General features: G+C 39.1%; 1 protein-coding gene across 2 annotated transcripts in view; it reads left to right on the forward strand.

Annotated features, from left to right (window-relative positions):
- The first annotated feature begins 307 nt into the window (after positions 1-307).
- The window catches only part of SCAMP1 (secretory carrier membrane protein 1), a 110355-nt gene continuing 96080 nt past the window's right edge, over positions 308-14582 (forward strand). Inside the window, exon 1 of one of the 2 annotated variants that reach the window (XM_069096284.1) lies at positions 308-511. In XM_069096284.1, the coding sequence (XP_068952385.1) occupies positions 455-511 (57 nt within the window). In that variant the 5' untranslated portion in view covers positions 308-454. The remainder of the gene's footprint in view (positions 512-14582) is intronic. The other variant, XM_069096286.1, reaches the window with a different exon arrangement.

Below are 14582 nucleotides of genomic sequence, written 5' to 3' on the forward strand. Positions count from 1 at the left end.
CCCTTCACCTGGCCTATAGGTGAGCCCTCAGTGCCACATGCCTGCTTCCTGTCGCTGGCATCCGCTCAACCGGGCTACGAATAAGACCACACGAACCAATCACCAGTCCCGTCCCTTCCGGGGCTGAAATGGTGGATCCAACCTAAGCTCCTTCCCTGCGCCCTCCCTATGCTCTCCCTTTGCTATTCCCGACTGAGCTTCCCGAAAAACCCGGAGCGGTGGAATTGTGCCCGGGAGGGGCAGCCGCTCCCGGCCGCACCGAGCATGCTCAGTAGCCGGGGCCCATCGGGTCGCCAATAGGAGCCCGTCGCGCTGGCCTGAGATCGGCTCCGCGGCGGTGGCGACGTGAGCGCGCAAGGGGGGCGGCGGCGGCGGCGGCATCGGCGGCGGCATCGGCGGTGGCATCTCCCTCTCTCAGCCCCTGGGCCCTCCGCTGGCAGACGCCGCGAGCGAGATGTCGGATTTTGACAGTAACCCGTTCGCGGACCCGGATCTCAACAACCCTTTCAAGGTGAGCGGCCTCGCCGGCTTTCTCTCCCCCGCTCCCCACCCCCCGGCCCCGGCGGACGCGGCTCCGCGGGGACACCGGTACAAGTTTCGGTCCCCGATCCCCTGCCCCGGGAGTCCCTCATCCTCCAGGGCTGGGGGGCAGGCCCACGGGGGGCTCCGCCTCCTTGTAGCCCTGGGGGCTTGTTTTCATTTAGGGGAGACCGCTCGTGACCCCCCCCCTCCCCTGAGGCGCCGAAGGGGGTGTGTGGAGGAGAAGAAAATGGCCCAGGGGGAGGGGCAGTGGGGGGGGGTGCTAGAGGTGAGGAGGAGAGGGGCTGGGTTGTCATGGGGACCCTGGCGGGTGTCAGCGGGGGAGGGTGGGGTGCCTCTTGGAGGAGGCTGCGAGCTGCTGCGTGGGAGTGATGGAAAAGTGTGGAGGAGGAGGAGGTGATGTCGGAGGAGGAGGTGATGACAGGTACTGCGTTGCACAGAGAAAAGGGGCTTTTGTATTTGCTACTGCCTGGCACCGACTCTGCCAACCTCCTGCCAGTTTAGGGGGTGGGTAGGTGGGGTTTTCCTAAAAATTGATTTTAAAGCAAAAGTTGACGAAATAAGTATTTTTTTTTTTAAAAACCCCAACTACCCACTCCCAACCACAGGTGAGTAATGTCTTCAAGGCACCTCAGCTGCCCGGTGCAAGGTAAAACAGCGAGCATACTTTCCGAACTCTTCTTTTTGTGCGTCACCACAAGCTCGTGGTTGCATTTCCCAGTTCACCTTCTTTCCTTTCACTTGACTACAGCTTCTGCAATTTTTGGTTGTGGAACAGTCAAAGGAAGTCCTCAGTTTTTTTTCAGTGAGCTGATAGCGTTTTGACTGCCTCTGGAACCCGGTTTTATTTAATGTCTCGTGGTTCCATTTCATAAAGGAGTGCTGTTATTTAGTGTATGTAAATCCCAGCCTTTCTTTCCCCTAATCCGTTTAACTTAGTTGTCTCTTGATTTCTCATGGGTAATTTGGTTGGTAGCAGGAATTAGTATGCATTTGCAATAACGGAATGTGATTTTGCAAGTTTCTCCTGAGCTTCTATTTACATTTATGCTGATTTTATCTTTAATTAGGCATTTCCGAAGGAAAAAAATCACTTCATATTTTAGCTAAAGAATGAATCATGTTTATATTATCTTTAAATACAGCACTATTAGTTGAGTTTCTAGCTCTTGCTTATAATTTGCTAGCTTCTTCCTGTTTGGTATATGTCCACAGATAATGTAATAAAATTCATGATTTAAAAAAATATTTTTTTTCTTAGCCACATGAAGTTATTTCAAATCCTTCAGAAAGTATGAAAATATGAACCTTAGTTTTGTGACTTTTGCTGATTCAGAAAATTGAATACACGGATTTCCTCTGACAATTTTATTTCAGGGTTTTTCTGCCTTTTCTCATAGGTTCATTTCATCTAATGCATCTTTTCACATGGTTTATCCTTTAGTTAATGCAGTACATTTTTGTTGCATAGCCTACTGCTTTGTCATTATGTTTTGCTCTGACTCTTCCTCCTTCTGACATTCAAACTTTGTAATAATTCCAGACCAAAGTAGTTTTAAAGGAGGGGCTAGGTGGCACAGTGAGTAGAGCACTGGCCCTGGAGTCTGGAGGATTGGAGTTCAAATTTGACCTCAGACACTTAACACTTAGTAGCCCTGTGACCTTGGGCAAGTCACTTAACCCCAAATTGCCCTGCCCTCCCCTCTCCAAAAAGAAAAAAAAAACCAAACCCCCAAACAAAGTAGTTTTAAATAATACCATTGTATGTGGCATAGTTCAGGCATTTTAAAACTTAGATACATTATTATTATTGTTATCTTTATTATTATTTTGCAAGGCTATTGGGGATAACTGACTTGCCTAGGGTTAAGTGTCAAGTGTTAGAGAATGAATTTGAACTCAGATCCTCCTTATTTCAGGGCCTGTGCTTTATCCATTAGATACCTCACTACCCCCAAAACTTAGGTACTTTATAAGAATCGACATATCCTAGCCACCAAAAAAATGAGTATTTCTTTAACTGCTTTTCTTTTATGTTTAGAAGGTCATGACAAGCACCTTGTTTGAACCTTGGCAATCAATGACAATTTCTGATTTGGCTGAGTTTTTGCTTAGAGAATGTGGCAGTCACATTATGACATTAAAGTTTTCAGGCTATTGTAAAATTATTCATTACTTTATTCAGTTCATGTTTATATGGTTCAGATTTACAAAGTGAATTCTCCAACACCCTTTATGTATGTACATACAGTTATAAATTGTTTTAGTTAGACATGCTTATCACAAATGAAGTTTTTGTAACTTTAGAAATACCGGATGCTTAAGATTGTTGCCAACCTCAGTTGCCCCCTACATAGACTAGAAGCCTTGCCCCAGTGCTGCTGTCTTTCCCCAACCAGTTCCTTAACTTGCTGACATAGTGAGGCTAATTAGATAAATAATGCCCTTTGCTCTTGGCAAGGGTGTATCAAGCTTCTCCTTCATGGCTCTATAAATTCTAACTTTTTGAACTAAAATATCTCTTCTTGGTCACCGTTCGACCATGTTTTCTCCTCTTAGAAGGTAAGTTCCTAAATGGTCAGCATTGTGCTTGGCATATGATAAATGTTTGTTGTTGCTGTTTGACTGAATAGCAGTGTCTGCCTCTTCATGACCCCATTTGGGGTTTTCTTGGCAGAGATACTGAAGTGGTTTGCATTTCTTCTCCAGCTCACTTTACAGAAGAGGAACTGAGGCAAACAGGGTTAAGTGACTTATCTAGGGTCACAGGGTGTCTGAGGCTAGATTTGAACTAAGGAAGATCAGTTTCTCCTGATCTAGGCCCAGTATACTATCCACTGAGTCACCTAGCTGCCCCAGTGTTTACTAAATTCTTTTTCTTTCATTTAAAAAATGGCAAGAACTAAAGTGAGGTTTGGAAACTTCTCATTATGCCATCTTGAGTTGATATCACCTGGTTTAAAGCAGAAGGGGGAAAATGTATTTCCATAGACAATAAATAGTTGCTAAAATGAACTTTTTGACTATTTTTGAATTTTACAAAGTCAGTAAAAATAGGGCGGCTAGGTGGTGCAGTGAGTAGAGTGCCGGCCCTGAAGTCAGGAGGACCTGAATTCAGATCTGGCCTCAGACGCTTAACACACACACACACACACACACACAACCCCCCCCCCCCCGGGCAAGTTACTTTACCCCAATTGCCCTCCAAAAAGCTAAATACAGTCAATAAAAAAAAACTCTTTTCTTTTGCATACAATTAAAAAAAACTGTCAAGAAACAGCATCTAGTAATGGATAGAGAGCTGGACTCAGAGCCAGGATGATCTAAGTTCAAGTCCAGATTCTCACATCAATTGACTATCACTTTGAGCAAGTCAATAGTCCACAGAACTGTTACTGTAAGTTGCAAGGAAAGTGTGGGCCTGCATTGGTAGGGAAAGTTTCCTTGCCTGAGAGTTGTCTAAACCAGTGAGGTCACAGGTCTAGTGTCTTCTCTCTGTCCTTATTTTTTTTTTTTTGTAACCATACATGTGAAAAGCTAAGTAAATAATACTATAAGATGACATTATGAAACATCACAAGGAAGTAGGTGATTTTGTGCTTATTGAGGGCACACTGTAATAGGAAGAAGTCCTTGGGGATTTAGACAATAGCAAACATTTATTAAGCACCTTTTATGTGGCAGGCACTGTGCTAATTGCTAGAGGTACAAATAGATTAAAAAAGAACTTTAGTTAAAAAAAAAAAAGGCAACACCTGCCCTCCAGGAGTTTACAATGGGGAGAAGATGAGGTGGAAAAGCTGAAAAGGGTGGGGGCTAGGGAGGGCAGGGTTAGGGAAGCTTCTTGGTCAAGTCCCAAAGAAGTACAAAGGGCAAAGTAGTGCAATACTAGGATTAAAATGGTCACGGACTTTTAAAAATTTCATTTCCAACAAAGTGCCTACTATATACAGCACACTTGCAGAGTAGGAATACAAAGATGAAACAGGACCTATTCCTTGTCTTCAAGGAGCCAACATTTTTATCCACGATAGAATAAGCACACAGCTAACTCTCACAAACTGAAACATATATAACAGAAGCACAAGCAGAACAGGAATCTGAGAAGGCTCTAATTTTTTTTTTTTTTGCTTTTTGGATTGGGAAGGCAGGGGGCAGTTGGGGTTGTGACTTGCCCAAGGTCACACAGCTAGTAAGTGTTGTGTCTGAGGTCATATTTGAACTCGGGTCCTCCTGGCTCCTGAGAAGGCTCCAATTTAATGAACATCAGGCACCTATTATGTGTCAGATAATGGGACAAAAATGAACTGTCCTTTCCTTCAAGGAAGGATTTATTGGGATGGGGAAAGGGATACAGAGTGTACACTGCTAAGTAAATACAAAGTATTTTGCTTTGAGGCTCACATGAGCGAACAAGACTTTTTGCAAACTTTAAAAAATTATGTAAATGTCATTATCTAGAAGGTAATTAATACAAAATAATTTTGAGAGAGAGCAGTAACAACTGGGGAGATCAGAAAAGGCCTTGTATTGGAAGTGGTGCCCAAGATGTGCTTTGGAGGAAACTAATCCCTGTTTTCCAGACATGGGGAACTACCAGTACAAACTCCCAGAGTCAGGACCTGGAATTTGTATTCATACAGCTTCATATAGAAGTGACATCAGAGCTGGGATTTGAAAGAAAGGAAAGATTTAAATTAGAGAAAGACAGAGGGAGGTACAGTGGAGGGCATACTAAGGATCAGCAGTCAAATGCCATCTCTGATGCTTATTTACCAGAGTGACTTTGGGCTGGCAACTTAGCTTCCCTGAACCTCAGTTTTCTTATTGGTAAAATGAGAAGTTTGGATGAGATGACCTGTGAGGTTCCTTGCAACTCTACCTCTGGTTCCTTCCTGTATGTGAAGACCACCATAGAGGTGGAAGATTATTTGCCTGGGAGTTTGGCATATACAAAGGCACAGAGGTGGGAGAGGTAAATAGTCTAGTTTAGGAGAAATAGGATGTGCTAAGTCTGGAAAGAAGGGTTAGAACCAGATTATGAGCACCTGTTACTGTGCTACCTCATAGAAGGAAACTTAAGGGTTCATTTAATCCAAATCTCTCACTTTTTACAGAAGGGGAACTGAGATTAAGAGCAGAATGGTTTTGCTGCTTTCTTTTCTAGGATTCTCTTTACTATGTTTGCTTTTATTGAGAAATTTGTCTATTTCTCTTTGTTTTAGTAGTTAACCACAATAATTTTGTCTTTAGAGCCCCTCAACTGCTTGAATAGGTTGTTTAATAAACAAAGCCCCTTGGATGAAATTTTTAGGGAAATGTGTTAAATCAAGGTTCCGTTTTAGAGGCAGCTAGGTGACACAGTGGATAGTGTTAGACCTGGAATCAGAAAGACCCGAGTTTAAATTTGTCCTGAGACATTTATTGGCTGTGTGACCCTGGGCAGATCACTTGATCTTTGTTTATTTCCTTAGCTATAAAATGTAGATAATAATAGCATCTACCTCATAGGGTTTTTGTGAGGGTCAAATGAGACAAAAAAAGGTAAAAAGCATTTAGCACAGTACCTGGAACATAGTAGGTGCTATATAAAATGATATTATAATGATTGTTATCAATTGTGATATAAATGAACATAAATCAGTTGATCTTATTTCAAAATCCTGTGTTTAATATGTACTTTTATACCCTCTGTTCTACTCAGCACCTTCATCTTGAAGGAAAATATGAATCTTTAATTTTATTTCTTACTAGATTTTGTCTCTAAGAGTTAGTATAGTCTTCATAAAACATTTGTTTTTACCTTATTTTGTGTGTGTTTTTATAGGATTACCATAAGAATGGTGTAGGATTTTATGACCGCATGGGATCTTAAAGATTATATGGTCCATCACCTTAATGTTGCACATGAGAAAACAGCTATAGTGATTCTGTTCTGTCCCTGTCATGAAGTTGGTGATAGAGTTGGAATTTCATTCAGTTTCCTGACTTCCTAATCTTGCCCTTTCTATCAGGTGTGCTTGCTTGTCTCAGTTAGGACTTGACCAAGTTGATATTTTGGTGTCTGGGTCTCTGTGATTGCTTTACAAGAAATTATATAATGAGGTTTTATTTTTATCTTTAGGTAAAAAAATTTGGTCAGTGGAGCTCCTGATACTCTTATTTCTTGTAAAGTGTAGGTAGTATCCAGTTGGACTAATGTGGTAAAACCTGATTTGTTGATTCCTGCCAAATCTGCATTTTAAATGACCTGTTGGTAAAAGGACACTGTACTGCAGTTTAGAGTAGCCCATTTGTTCTGTACTAGGTGGTTAGCTGAGGCAAGTTATTTTATCATGAGAAAAAAAGAAACAAAAAAACATTCAAATATATTTGAATTGTCTCTAAAATGATGTATGAAGTTAATTTCCCCCAAAGAATGTTATTTTTATTAACTTTGCCCTAATGCAATTTTAGCAAAAAATTTGTATAACAGAAAATCTGTGCTGGGATTTGTAGGAATGAGGAAAGATTTTCTTCCCTTAACTATGTGGTAATAGGACAGATAAGCTAACTTGAATTGTGTCTGGTTTTTGACTTGTCATAGTGTCTACTTTGTCTTTCTCTAATAAGAAACACAAGGATAGAGTGATTAAAAAACCATATTCAGTAATTTTCTTCAGTTACTTGTCAGAAATTGTTGTTGAAACAATTTACATTTTGAAAAGATAATCTTTAAGACTTAAAAGAAATGTTTCTGAGCAAACATTTCCAGTTCTAGTTGACACTAGTTGACACCTTTTTACATATCGTGCATATGATCAGAGTTGCATATTTAATAAAAGGATATATGTAATTTACTTCATTAATCTATTCAGTCAAATTTGTTTCCAGTAAAGTTACAATTAAGTGCTTATTTTTAAATAATCTCTGGGGATATAAGTAAAATTTTAACTATATCTAAACATTCATTTAAAATGATCATTACATATACTATGCTGATTTCATGGAAATGTTTACTTAAAATGTTACATGAAAAAAGCATAACAAAATATTATATACACATTGAATCTTTGTAAAATGAGCATATGTGCAGTAATGACAGGAGATCATTTTGGAGGTATATTAGGCTAGAATTTAATATTTATTAGGTGGCTGGGTAAAATTATTTTCATTCCTTTTTTTTTCAATTTAGTCATTAGAGAGGCAGTGAGGTATAGTAGAGTGAGTGCTAGACTAGGAGTCAGGAAAACCTGGGTTCAAATCCTTCCTCAGTAACTTGTTAGCATTGTGATCCTGAGCATGTCTTTTAACTACTTGGGCTCTCAGTTTCCTCATCTGCAAAATGAAGAGCTTGGCCTAGAATTTTATGTCTTTTTAGTTCTAAGTCTATGATCCTATTTTTTTTTTTTTTAAGTAAGCATTGGTGTTCTAATTAAATAATAATGGTTAAAAAAGGTGCACTTTCACTTTAGTTTGCCTGATCAATGAATTGGCACTTAAAATTTTCTTCTGTTTAACCTTCCACTTATAATTAAATAAAATCAGAATCATAGGATCATCGATTTAAAAAGCTGGACAGAGCCTTGTAGGTTATCTGTAAGCTAATTGGGTTTCATTCCGCTCTCTGTAGCTCTCACTAGAGCAGAGTACCAGACCAGATCCTTCATATGGTGTTTATCTGTCCACTCCTAGCTACCTTGCTATGTGGCCTACTCCCCCACTCCCCAAGAGCTCTGGAATGAAATCAGTACTATCATACTACCAATGTTCTTTGGAACGGAAGCGAGGTGACTGCTCTTCGGACTAGCTCTTCATTCTGTGACCCTTTTTTGGCCACCACACACACACCCTTATATATTGCTGTAGATATAGATATATCTATAGAGATATATAGCCTCCTTCTGTCAGCATGAAGCTTTGTGAGGGTGGAGACTTTCTCTTTTGCTCTTTTTGTATTATCAAGCCTAGGGCTTGACACACAGTCAGTGCTTAGAATGATGTTTCTTTGATTTCTTCACCTAATCATAATCATAGATAAAAAGCTGGAAAGGACAGATATTAGAGGTCATTTAGTCCATTCCTCTCATTTTGTAGATGAAGAAATTGAGGCTCTGAGAGCTTAAGTCACATGTCCAGAGTCACACAGAGACCAGAGAGCATGGCTGGAATTTGAACCCAGGTACTCTGACTCTGTTATACCACATTGCCTTCCATCTTTCAAAGCACAAAGATAAATATGAGTGTCACTCATTGGTAATTTAAAATTTGAGCCTAAGGATTAATAAAGATACTGAATGTTTTTATTATTGTATTATCTATGCAGCTTTTGTTTGGAACTTGGCTCAGGCAAATTACAGTTTCCAGTATTTGATGGTCAGTTCTACTCCCAAGTTTCTCATATTATTAGATTACTATCCTTCAAAAAGCATGTGTGTACTGAGTTTATAATTTTATGTGAAAGTATATAAAGAAAATTATACATATTGTCTTTGTCCTTCGGTAGATTATAGAACAATGTAAATTATGTTTTATACACACAAGATGGAAAGGCTGTAGTAAATAAAAATAAAATCAGTGAACTGACAAAGGACTATTTATATGATATGCATACAGATAATTGCATTTTAGAGTGGAAGGCAAGGATAAGTGTATAGGAAGAGGAGGGAATTAATTGTGGAAGATTTAATTGATCAGTTTGTCAATACTAATTGATTAGTGTGTATTGAATGTCAAGGCTCTTTATGGGATACAAAAAAGGGTAAGCTCTAAGGACAAGGTTGATATGTTAAAATGTAACTGGGAAGCTAAATATGTGAGAAGTTAAATGAAAAAAAAGATAGAAATAGCACAGAGTGGTACATTATTAATTGCTAGGTGGAGGGTATAGTGCAGTAGGTTCAGAGAAGGGAGGGGGACATGGTAACGAAATTGTCTAAGTTGGATGTACTGAGGAGGAGGGATTTTAGCGGAGTCATTAAAGCTGAGTATTATTTGAATAGATAGGGAAGGAAGGAGTAAGAATTTGGGGATTAAAGGAAGCTTAGGAAGGCATTCTGGATGAAGAGAACTCCATGAAAGCTGCAGAGGTAGGACTCTGCAAAATATTCCAGACTTGGAGAGCAGACAGTTTGAATGGAGCTGTGGAGTGGGGAAGTACATGGAGAGGTCAGACCCAAAACAATCAGTGAACTTCAACACGAAACAGAACAGATTTTAGGAACTTGATTGAAGTCCCATTGAATGCCTGCTTTGTTGCATCTGCTGGTATAGCCTTCAGTCTAAGCCACCTCCTACCAAATAAGAATGGCTTTCAGTATGTGGCTGACAGCTAAGGATCAACCTATATCAGATCTCAGTTTGGAGAGACTTATCACCAGAAAGTTGGTCACATGATAATGAGTGTTTTTTTTTTTAAAGCTATAGCTACTCAAAAAGACAGTCCACGAGATTAAGAGTGGTTATTATTGTGTCAGTGGGGGAAGTACTACTCACATTGGTGAAATCACAAATCCTTGAGTTATTGAAGGCAGAGGAAGGAAAGTTTTCCAGCATTTGACATTGCTTGAGAAAATATTTGGAGTAAGGAAATGAGAAAATCACAGATGCTAAGTTGCATTTCAGCAAGCATTTAAGTACCTTCTGCATGCCAGGTACTGGGCATATAGAGATAGAAATTGTTGAGCACAACTCCACCCTTCCCTCCCCTAATTGATCCGTGAGCAGGAATTTCAGCCTAGGATAAAATCCCTGCTACACTCTTCCCCATCCCCTGCCACCCCCCTCACCAGATATTCCCCATCTTCGCCCATTCTAGGTTCCCTGTCCCTCAGCCTAGGGAAAAACTTTGCGGGCAAGGGAAAATTCAAATATACACTGACCAATCATTGATTGTAGTTTCAGCTTACGTAACCTGACTATTGTAATCTCTTTAAAAACCGGCACATTGTCCATGCCAACTCACTGTCTGATCTGGGTATGTGACCCCGGCAGTCCTGCAGTAATAACATCCACTTCCAGATTTACTCTCCGGGATCTTCTGTCTCGCTTCTTTCATGCTCTACAAAATGAAACAGTCTCTGCAGTTGAGGAGCTTCCTGGGGGAGGAGGGAACAACATATACAGGATAGATAAATTCAAAATAAATTCAAAGTAATTTCAGAGATGGGAGAGAGTACTAAGCAGCTGGGTGGCACAGTGGATAGAGTCCTGGGACTGGAGTCAGGAAGACCAGAGTTTAAATATGGCCTCAGACACTTATAAGCTGTGTGACCCTGGGCAAGTCACTTAACCTCTGTCTGCCTCAGTTTCTTTATTTGTAAAATGAGGGTAGTAATAGCACCTACTTCCCAAGGTTGTCATGAGGATCAAATGAGATATTCATAAAACTCTTACCATGGTGCCCAACACATGGTAGAAACTTAATCAAAGCTTCTTCACTTCCCTTTTATTTTCATAACAACTGAGGGGATCAGAAGGGCCATGTGTGTAGGCAACTACACTTGAGCTGATCCTTGAAAGGGGCCAAGGGTTCCAAAGAGTCAGAGGTGAGGAGTTTGAGCAATCCAGAAGAGACCTTTGAGGCATTCTGAACCTGTACTGGAACAAGAATCCTTTCTACAGCATAGACCTTCAAGTAATCACATAGCCTTTACTTGGAGATAACTTGTGAAGAGAAGACTCATTACCAGATATCTCTTAACTAACTTAAAAGGAAGTTTTTATTTACAGCAAATCTAAAATTTACTTTTTATAGCTTCCGCTCATTGTTATTAATTGGGTTCTTTGGAGCCAAGTAGAACAGATTATTCCTTTTTTCATATACTAGGCTATAATGTAGATCATTATCATGTCTTCCCCCTCTTAGGAAGGAAAGTAGGGATTTTAGGAAGTAAGAGAAGAGGGGAGGGTATATTGCATATAGTACAGCCTATGTGAAGATATTAATAAGGGAGATGGAGTGCTATACCGTGTTTCCCCGATAATAAGACACTGTCTTATTAATTTTTTGGAAAGAAAAACACCAGAGGGCTTATTTTCAGGGAAGGGTTTATGTTGTCCTGCCTCAGCTCTCCTCCGCAGCACTGCTCTCAATGGCGCCAGCAAGCAAATCACTGGGGAAGAACAGGATGACGCGCTCACTGCTGCAGCTCTGATTGGATACAGCTCGGAGTGTGGCATGCATTTCACCGGGGGGGGGGGGGAGACGGTGCATACAGAGGGTACTGTAATGTAGTGTGTAGCGCAGGGGATCACCTTCACTACAGTAGCAATCTCAATAGGGCTTATTTTCGGGGGAGGGCTTATTTTAGAGGAATCTTACACATTAAGGGGAGGGCTTATTTTCGGGATAGGTCTTATTATCGGGGAAACACGGTACATGAGGAGAACCACAAGTAGGCAGGCCTACTGGTCTCAACTGATCAATGAGGCTGGAAGGAGTTTGGGGTCAGGTTGTGAAGGGCTAACAAATAGGAAGTTTGTATTTGATCTGAAAAGTGATAGGTAACCATTGGACTTTATTGAACAGAGAAGTGACTTCATCAAACCTGTGCTCCAAGAATCACTTTGGCAGCCATGTGGGTGATAGGTTGAAGTGGGGAGAGACTTGAGGCAAGGAAGATCTTTGGGGGGCTATTGTAAGTGGTCCAGGTGGAAGATGATGAAGACATGAACTAACGCTGTATAAAGGGCAGGAAGTGGAGGGGATAAGAGAAATGCTGTGGAGGTAGAATTGACAAGATTATGCAAATGATTGGACTTCTGTAGTTAGTGAGTAGTAGAGGGTCACTCTAAAGGTATGAACCTGGAAGACCTGAAGGATGGTAGTACCCTGGATAGAAACAAGGAAATTAAAAAGAGAAGTGAATTTTTGAAGAAAGATTCTAAGTTCTGTTTCAGGCATATTTAGTTTGAAGTACCTACAGAAGGACATCTTATTGGACATTTCCAGCAGGAAGTTGGTGTTGCAAGACTCAATCCCAAGAGAGATATCAATACTGGATAAGGTAATTTCAGATCTGAGAATCATCTATAGAGATGACCAAAAAAAAATGGTGTAGAGAAAGGACAAGGATCCAGGTAGGGGACATATCTAGCAGTGGAGTTTGAGGAGTGGTCAAATATGGAGGGATATAGAACAATGTCAGACAAACCCAGAGAGTCAGATGCTGAAGAGAAGTCAAGATGGATGAGGATTGAGGAAAAGGTCATTAAAAAATTATTGATAACTGACTTTATTGACTGATTTTGTATTTCTGATCTATTAAACCCACCAGGACCTTTTCAGATGAATTGTTCTAACCACCCCACTTGCATCTTTTGCTTGGGAGGTTGATTTCTTGATCCCAGCTATAAAGCTTTACGTTATTTTTATTAAGTTTCACATTATTAAATTCCACCAAATAGCCTGTCAAGGTATTTTTTGATCTTGACTGCCATCTACTGAGTGAACTATCCTTCCCAGATCTTTGTCATATACAAATTTGATAAGCATGTCATTTTTACCTTTTAACAAAGTCCTTGATACGTACCTTAAGCAGCACCAGGGCTAAGCAAAGTTCCCTTGGAGCCTTCTGTTATAAGATCTCTATCACTATCAGTTCTTCTTTTATTACAGCCATTTGATGGGTTCTAGTTCTCCCTATCTTTACTATTATTTATCCCATGTTTCTTCATCTTCTCCACAAAAATAACACAGAACCCTTTATCAATAGTTTTCTAAAATTGTGATTTTATGTATATAGCATCCATTCTTTCTGATCAGCAAGCCTAGTGTACCTTGTCAGAAAGGTACATATAGTTTTATTTGTCATGAGCTGGTCTTGATGTAGTCCTGCTAGGGAGCCTTTAAGTCTCTAGATTCTGTTCTCCTGAGTCATGTGCTTTCCAGTTAAAAAATGGAGTCTTATAGAAATGGATGTTGAAAACTAAAAATAAATAAATTAATTTTTTAAAAAAGAAAAAAAATTGACAATTATTTTATTTTAATTTATGGAATAAAACAAGCATTTCCCTAACATAATATAACAAAAAAGAGATGATTTAATATGAGACAGCAAATTGATTATGCACAATTTCTCATTCCTTTTAAATATATAATAAATGTATCATTTTTCCCTCTTTTCCCTCTCCCCACACTAGAGATTGCTACTATTAGACACTAGTATGTATATGTCAATAGTCATTCTATACATCTATTTATTAGTTCTTTTTCTGGATGCAGGTAGTATTTTCCTTTATATATCCTATAGTTAATTTGGAAATTTATAATAGTCAAAATGACTTATTCACTCAATACAAATTTTTCTTAAAATAATAATGACATTGATTTGCCTTTTTTTGTATTCCTAGCACTTATAGTGCTGGCATATAGTAGGTGTTTAATAAATGGTTATTATTTCATTGATTAAATGACATGAATATTTTTTAAAATGGCATCTTGTTTTCAGCTCACTATTTAGGTCAATTGTGTGAATGCAAAGATGTAGCCTATTACTGAGGTATCATCAGATACCTACCGTACATATATATACCATTTTAACAAGGTTTTTTTTTTTTTAAACTCCCAAATACTTTATTCTTTTTGTAGTTATTTTGAATTAAATTTCTTTTTATATTTTATCCTCATTTTTAATTAGTAATAAAGTAGATATTTTCTATAACTTGTTACTTTTGTTTCATTCAATTTTTAAATGATCCTTTGAGATTCTCTAAGTAAATCATCATATCATCTGCAAATAAAGATAATTTTGCTTCCACTTTGCCAGTGCTTACTTCTTTAATTTTTATTGCCTTGTTGTTGTATCTAGCATTTCTAGAACTATGACAATGACAAAAAACATTCTTTCTTTACCGTTATTTTATTAGAAAGGTTTCTGTTGCCATATCATTACAAATAATGCTAGCTCTCAGTTTTATATAGATAATCCCTAAGGAAAAACATATTTATCCTAATATAGTGGATGTTTTCATCATAAATTAGTGTTATATTCTTCCCAAAGACTTTTTCTGCATCTACTGATTTAATTATGCAATCTTATTTGTTTTGTTCTTAAAATAGT

This window comes from Petaurus breviceps, unplaced genomic scaffold (genome assembly GCF_028583685.1).
Source record: "Petaurus breviceps papuanus isolate PSGF00001 unplaced genomic scaffold, PetGlider_PUasm1.0 229, whole genome shotgun sequence".
Lineage (NCBI taxonomy): Eukaryota > Metazoa > Chordata > Mammalia > Diprotodontia > Petauridae > Petaurus > Petaurus breviceps.